This window comes from Nematolebias whitei, chromosome 6 (genome assembly GCF_014905685.2).
Source record: "Nematolebias whitei isolate Nwh7 chromosome 6, NemWhi1, whole genome shotgun sequence".
NCBI lineage: Eukaryota > Metazoa > Chordata > Actinopteri > Cyprinodontiformes > Rivulidae > Nematolebias > Nematolebias whitei.
The window spans coordinates 27,607,768-27,615,783 of NC_056503.1; the positions used below are offsets into that span (position 1 = coordinate 27,607,768).

The 8,016-nt window shown below is 39.6% G+C and overlaps 1 protein-coding gene across 1 annotated transcript; it reads right to left on the minus strand.

Moving 5' to 3' along the window:
- Positions 1 to 88: 88 nt before the first annotated feature.
- On the minus strand, positions 89 to 6,086 carry LOC119410863 (ubiquitin conjugation factor E4 A-like; the record flags this gene model as incomplete). Its single annotated transcript, XM_037677783.1, has 7 exons — positions 89 to 436; positions 557 to 748; positions 918 to 1,120; positions 1,607 to 1,766; positions 1,909 to 2,061; positions 2,261 to 2,373; positions 5,972 to 6,086. Coding segments are annotated over 7 exons (1,284 nt in total), but the record flags the coding sequence as incomplete, so codon positions are not given.
- Positions 6,087 to 8,016: the final 1,930 nt, after the last annotated feature.

An 8,016-nucleotide genomic window follows, 5' to 3' on the forward strand; every position in this document is an offset into this window, starting at 1 on the left:
TTTTTCTCTTTAATTTTACTCTCATTGATTGTTGTTGTTAAGCACTTTGATAACAGGTTCTGTTTTAAATGTGCTCTATAAATAAAGTTCACTTGACTTGACCTCTTGTGTGGATGTTGCGATTGCGCCTCTCTTCTTCACTCATGTCTTTGAGAGCACAGTAGGTGGGATTGAAGGTGAGGAGTTTTGGTGAGCGAGGCTTGCAGAACGGCTGGCACAGCTTCAACAAAGCTGCACCCAGGTTTAAAAAAAATGCATCTGAGGCGTACATCTGGAAGAAGATCTCTGGCATCTGATTGGCCCAGATCTTGGCTCGACCAGCGTTAGCCTGCAGACAGTTGCCCAACCACGTGAGCAGCAAGTGGCGAGTCTCACCAGATCGCTGTAGAAGGTTTTTTAAGATCTGGTGCAGCTTGTCTTGAAACTGCTCCATGAACTATGACACAGAGAAGGTAGAGAGAATGTGTGTCGAGACATTAATACCAGTAGATATGCTATGGCTCCAATCAAAACAGACAAACGACAATGAAATGGAAAACTAAAAAGGTCCATATACTTGATGAATGTTGGCCTCCTGGACCTTTGTCTCCTGGGCACTTGAACGAGAGGGGTTCAGGAAGTAGCCATGGCCCTCTACAACACCTGGGGTTTTCAGCAGGCAGGATATATTGAAAATAGTCCCCAGCAGACTATTTTGATACTGCAAACCATTAGCTGGGTCTCTGGGCTGTGTGTGTTCTACCAACACCTAAAAAAATAAAGGAAATGCTAGGTTTAAAAGATGATGCACTAAAATAGGAAACATAAAATGTGAAAAGAAACTGAAATGCTATTAAACTGCTGTCTATTTATTTTGTATTATTCAATAGCAATGAGTGCAGAAATTGTTTTCTTGTGACAGATGCTTGTCCCCTCACCTTGGCTATATCTTTATGGTGGCTGAAATAGAGGAAAACATCGAGGTAAAAGTAGAGACGAGGCTGACACAGCTCCAAGTCTTTGATGCGCCCCTGAAGGATATCTAAAACTGGAACCATCACCTCTTCAAACGTGCGCACCTCTTGGTCAGAGAGCAGGCCAGCAATGACTTCCTCTACAAATTCAACCACTTCCTCTGGATCTAAAACACAGTGACTTAGTAAGGGGGAAATAATATATGTGTGTATAGAATGTTCCATCCGGAAGATGCAAAGACAAAAGGAAAAGGGAGAGAGAAAAGAAAACCAGAAAAGGAAATATTCAGGCCCTACAGGCCTGAAAATTTCAGGCAATATTACAGGCAATGGTAAAGTTAATTATTTATTGGCGGTTAGCAAAGCTAACTTTTTGTTTAGCTGTGCCCACCATTGCATCTGCATAATTCTGATAGTTTATATCGCGTTTCTGAATGACATGTACAGGTGGAAGCATACAATGATTGAAAAAGAAGTGGGCCAAGAATTAAACCTTGAGGTACACCACTGGCAACATATGATTTGTCAGAATTAAAATCATCAATTGATAAAACAGAACAATTTGTCCCTAAAATATGATGGAAACCAGGTAAGAACTGGACCAGAGAAGCCAACGTACTTTTGTAATATTTCTAACAAGACATAGGACATACGTGCTCCTTGGAAACTGTCCAGCAGCAGGTCCAGAAGCTGCTCATAAACACTTTGGTTGATGTAGATCTCGGGGGTGAGCAGGACTGTTCGAGTGTTAGACACTGACAGGTTCTTGCAGCGAACAGCAAAGGAAAGTAACTTCTCAGGCACCTTTGTCACCTGGTGCATAGATTGAAAATAGAGCTGTTCCATCATTGCAGAAAATTGGTGTACTCATCACTATTTAAAACCACAAGGATTCAGAAAGTCCCTGTAATTAGGAGCCATAAATAAATAGTATAGAGAAAAAAAATAAAATTACCTCCTCCTTCGCCCTCTGGTAACAAGCAAAAAGATAAGGGATGGCACATTTTTCTCCAGCATCGCGGTCAGCAGACAGGTTCACTGCGCTGCATGATGTCATATAAATGAGGTGGTTTCCTGGCTCCAACAGCAGCAGGCGGTTAAACAAAACCTGAAGGACAAAAAGGAAACATCACAGACACACATCAGTTCAGAACGTTTGATTCCTTTGCCCTAAACTAAAACACACAGCTTGTAATTTCTGTTTAAAGCTTGACCAGACATCATCCCTTGTGTTAGACATTTTGTGGTGCATTCAACTTAAAGAAATACAGAAACAGAGCTACATAAAAAGCATGTTAATGTTTAACCTGCTCGATGTTGTCCATGTCCAACCAGTCCTGTCCATCCAGATCCGCAGCCATTTCCTCCAGGTAAACACAGCGGGGAGGGATCCCATTACCTCCTCTTAAACTGGGATCACCTAGGGTATAAAAAAAACTAAAAAGTCAAATCAAACTTTATTTTGCATAACACATTTTGTGCAACCCAATGTGTCTTCCAACAGGAACAAAAGTAAGATTAAAAATGCATAAAATTGCTCATGCACACACACGAACAAACTGTATAAAGAGCAGAATCATAAAAGTACAAATACATAATACACAAACAAGAACAGATAAATCACATGTTTGCAGTTTTAACGACTTCTCAAAATTAACAACACTGGGAGAATCTCTCAGATTTAGTGTTCATTCTATTTCACTGGAGCCCAAATACAGAAGACAGCTTTCCCTGGCTTGGATAAGGTACGAAATAAGACAGTTGCCAAGCTCTGCCGACCTGAGTGATAGAAGTCTTATAGAACTTGTTAACATGTTTCTTATACACCGAGGGGCAAGACCATTTGATATTATATACATAAGTTGTTAGATTTTAAAATTAATTCTGCTTTCAGTGGGTAGCCAGTGCAGAAATCTAAGGTGATTCTGAAATGTCTGTACACAGCACATTTTGGGAGGCTAATCAGATCATAATTTTTTATAAAATTAACTTTTGAAATTTTCCTGAAACGACAAGACGCTTCAAACCAAATAATATTTTCTGTTTATCTTGGCTGAGTTGCAAGAAGTTGGGTGACCTCCGTATGTATTGATATCAATACACTGAGTAAAGGAGTTCAGAGGTTCTGCATTAACAAAAAATAAGAAAACTGTAAAACATCTGCACAGTGGAGGACACGGTTCCGCTAAACTGCTAATAGTGAACTACCGGTAACTTTACGTTTAACAGATTAGCATTTTTGTTAAATTTGAAAACCTTGAGCAGAATTAGCTTAATTTAAATATGAAGTCGGTAAATTCAGGTCAGCTAATTTTCAGTTATCCACATTGAAATAAAGGAGAAAGGTGATTTGCATAGACCAGTGCTATGCTATGCAAATCTAAGCAAAGCTCAACACCACCAAGTGATGTCTCCAACCTCGCAGTGCTCCCCCCTCATATTTAATGCAGTCTCTGACTTGAGAAAGAGATCTGTGATCTCAATGGGATTTGCCTGGTTAAATAAAAGTTAATAAAATAGTTTTACAGTGAAGGGGCTCATCTGATGGGAAGAGGGAGATCGTCTACAGCAGCTACAGAAAAAGCTCTGTCCCCTCTGAGCCTCCATTTGGACCTCAGCACCTCCAGGAGCAGCTGATCAGCTGACCTGAGGCACTGAGCAGGAGAGTACAGGTGAAGCAGTGCAGAGAGGTAGAATGGGGCAAGACCATTAAAAACAAATAAAATAATCTTAAAATGAACTCTAAAATGAACTGGCAGCCAGTGGAGAGAAGCCAGAGTGGGAGTGATGTGCTGCCTCTCGTGAACTCCAGTTAAAAGCTGAGCAACAGTGTTCTGGACCAACTGGAGACGTCTGAGGGAGGACTGGCTGATGCCAAGGTAAAGAGTGTTACAGTAATCTAGCCGAGATGTGACCAAGGCATGGATTACTGTTTCCAGCTGTTGTTTTGTGAGGACAGACTTTACCTTAGCCAGCTGTTTTAGGTGATAAAAACTGGCCTAGACCACTGCTTCAATCTGAGATTCTAATTTAAAATCCCTGACCATTTCCAAACCTAGATTAGAAACACTTCTCTTTACATGCGGTTCCAGGGACCCAGATCAACTGTGGAAAGTTCACAGGAGCCAATGGGACCAAACACATCGGTTTTCTTTTCATTAAAATTCAAAAAGTTTAAGGACATCCAGGTTTTGATGTCTTCAAGACACAACAGAAGTGGCCTAATTGAGAGGGTATCTTTCTTTTTAGCAGCATATAAATCTAACTATCATCAGCATTGCAGTGAAAAATTATACCATGCTTTCTGAGGATTAAACCCAAAGGATGCAGGTAAAGTGAAAAAAGCAGGGGACCTAAGATAGAGTCCTGTGGAACCCCAAAAGACAGGAGCAGCAGAGGATTCAGAACCAGATATTTTGGCACACATGGTTCTGTCCGACAGACTGGACCTAAACGAGCTAAGTGCAGTTATCCTTAGTGCAGTTCCACAACAAGGTAAGAATGTGGAAAAAGCCGTGCCTTAGTGCAGTTCCACAGATACCCATTTGGTGCTGTAAACGTGAAACTAAGATGTTGTGGTCTATTGTATAGAAAGCAGCGGTTAGGTCGAGCAGGACAAGAACCACATGTTCACCAGAATCGTTAGCCATAAGAATGTTGTAAAACACTTTTAACTAGAGCTGATTCTGTGCTGAGTTTTGAAACCAGACTGGAAAACCTCCAGGAACAAGTGCTTGAACAAGTTTACTCAGTGCAGTTTCTGTACTGCGATGACACCAAAAACCAGACTGATGAAAGACACTGCTAGGTTGAAGAAATGGTCAATCTGAGACAGGCCCAAAATTCGACATGACTGTTTTAACTGGGCTGCTTTTTTAAAGGAGTTTTGACGACAGTTTAATGGAGTGCATTGGGGAAAATTCCTGACAGAAGACAACAGTATACAATTTTTAAAACTGCAGCAGAGTATGAGAATACATATAATAATAATAATAATAAGTGCTATGTGTTGTCGTCATTGTATGTTCCCATACAATGGTGAAATTAGTTATCTGCATTTAACCCACCACACCTGGGATACACTCAGGTTGAGCAGTGGGCAGCTATGCAAGCGCCCGGGAGCAATAAGGGATTTGGTGTCTTGCTCAGAGACACCACGACATGTAGGAATGGCTGGGGATAGAGCCTGGGACTTTCGGGTCCCGAGTCAGCTGCCCTGCCTCTACCCCATCTCGGGTCTGAGCAAATCAAATGCACAGCATGTATTTACAATATTCAAGGCAGAAAAATAAATCTGTGAAGGAGCTGTACAAAAGCAAAGGAGGGGGGCTTTAATCCCACATTTCCTGTACATCATGACTCATCACAGTCTGAGTGTTGAGAGACCCAGCCAGCTCACAGAGACCTGAAGGCCTTTGTGCTGTCCTACAGCACGGTGAGTCATTTGTTTCTGACTGGAAACTTTTAATATAATTTTCAAAATCTTGAGCTGCCTCTCACAACAATTGCATCTGAGAAAAATAAAATAGATTCCATTACTATCTATGAACAGCATCACTATCAGCAAGCCTCTCCTCTTCAGATTTTTTTTTTCATGTGAAACCAAGAACTTCAGGGAAAGTAATATTTGCTGGTAAAAGCTGACTAATGAACTGGCTGACCTAACTTTAAACATGCGTGACTCACAGAAAATGAACTCACTGTGGTCTGCTTCAATCAGATTGATGCACACTTTGTTTAAACATTACAGTAAGTAATCTAATTAATGCAGTGTGTTAGAATAAATTATTTAGCATATCTGGGGATTTTCTTTTTTAGATCAAATTAGGAGAGGCAAAGCAGCTAAAACAACCTGAATTCACAGTGAAGAAGATGATATGCTTATAAATTGTATTAATGTAGAGTGGAGCTTAAGAAAACCCAACAGATCGAACAAAGCATTGAACATCTGATGATGTCCGATGAGTGTTTATCTAAGTTACACACAGCAGTTGGATATTGATCCAGGTTCTACTTACTGTTATCCAGAGTGATTAGAAATATCCTCTGGATCATGTGGTTGACATTGAGTTGTTCACAAAGCTCCTGTCGTGAGCGGAAGGAGCGGCTAATCTCAGCCACAGAGTCATCGTTGTCATCAACGCTGTCCGAAACTGAGTTTTCTGACTCGGACTGGCTCTCTCCTGAGTCCTCCACTGTGCCGGCAGAAAAAAAGGAGGTGGGTGTATTGAGCATTAGCAGCAAATAAAGAAGGCAGTTTGGGTTTTTTTAAGCACCGATAGTGTGTTCAAATGTTTGGCCTTCCATTCAGATTATTTAGAAAATTAAAAAAAGCTACATTACTGTGTCATATTTAACTTTTTGTACATATCTGTGCATATTTAACTCTTGTAATCTATGCACAATTTTTCCTAAAAATAATAAAACTGCATTGTTATTTATAGCAATACAACTAACTATAACTGCAGTTGCTGAAGATGTTTAAACTGTAAAAAAGATAAAAGGTTGGTTTGGAGCCTGATGTTTAAGTTCTTTCAGAGCTAATACGGTAACACATAAAAAGGAAAAGATAACGTTCAATTGGGTAAAAAGACCCAGAAACTTTATAAAACTGTCTTTGGGAAATGTCAGCCAGTGATTTTTCAAGAGTTAACACATCCATGAGTCCCACTAACCAACTATGTAAAGATATCAAAATAAAGGTAAAATATATATTTAGGTGTAGCAGTTAAAAAGAACTGTAAAAATCAAAGCAAGATCTGAACGAAATCTGATCAAACTACATGATTATTGGGGGAAAAAAAAACAGCACAGCCACAGAGGAACGACAAAGAGATTTAACCAACAAAAATTGTTTGTAAACTTTAAATACTGAATAATTATCAGAAAAAGATCTGATCTGCAGCTGCATAAAATCAGTATTTAAACCAGGCAAGATAAGTTTTAGAAGATCATACTTGGACTTGGCAAACCCTAAAAGTGCACACCTTTGTGCACGTCACAATTACAGCTGGCACTGTTGCATTAAAGGCTCATTTTATGGATAATCGCTACAAAAGGTGAATTTTTGTTTTTTAACATTACAAAAAACAAATATGTTTATTGACAGATGCAACAATTACATCTATACAAGCAGTAAAAATGTAAGTGCATGAGTCTAACTGGAGTTTAAACTACTCACACAGTGGTTCGGCTGGTGGTTGTTGTGCTTTTTGGTCCGATGCAAACTGTTTGGCATCAGCCAGTGAACTGAAGAGGGCAGCGAAAGGGTTGCAGGAGATGTTTTGGTTGTTGTTGCCCTGGTCAGTCATCTCACTGGGGCTCAACACTCACTCCATCCAAGATCCCAGCCTCTAAAAGCAAAGCAGACACAGTAAAAAATAAAATGCACAAACACCTACGATGACGTGCAGACAGGTGAAGATGCACAGTACTGAATTTGTTATCTTGTCTCACGTGCTGGACTTACACTGCCGCCCGCTGAAAACAAAATAAACAGCTGAAAAATGTCTGCATTTTATCTCAACTTTAATCAAACTTACTGTGTGGCGTTTGTCTTACAACCCAACTGTACGTAAAAAGGTAAAATAACTCTCTGTATCGTTTTAATTTTTATAGAACTGAAATTTACATTTGAATAAAAAGCTGTTTGTGAAGGGTAATTTTTCACATTTTTTTATTTACTTTTTCAAGTTAAACTCTATTAGACCAGATGGAACAAATATATTTATCTCCTTTTTAGTCCTGGAGTGAAACATCTTTCACACTTTCAAGCCTACTTTTAACCTTGTCGAGTGGTAAATTAAAAGTAGAAAAGTCCATAATTTACAATAAATAATATTAAAAAATAATATTTTACAGAAGGGAAGAAACAAAGATGTATTACAGCTTTTCCATTTAAGTTAAGTTCCCACAAGTCATGTTTCAACCTGATCGCATCAGAAAATGATCATGGCTCGTCCTGTATTTCAGTGGTTCTCAACCCTGGTCCCTGAGGAACACCATTCTGCCTGTTTTAGTTGTTCCTCTGCTCCAACACGCCTGATTTGAATGAAAGGGTGAT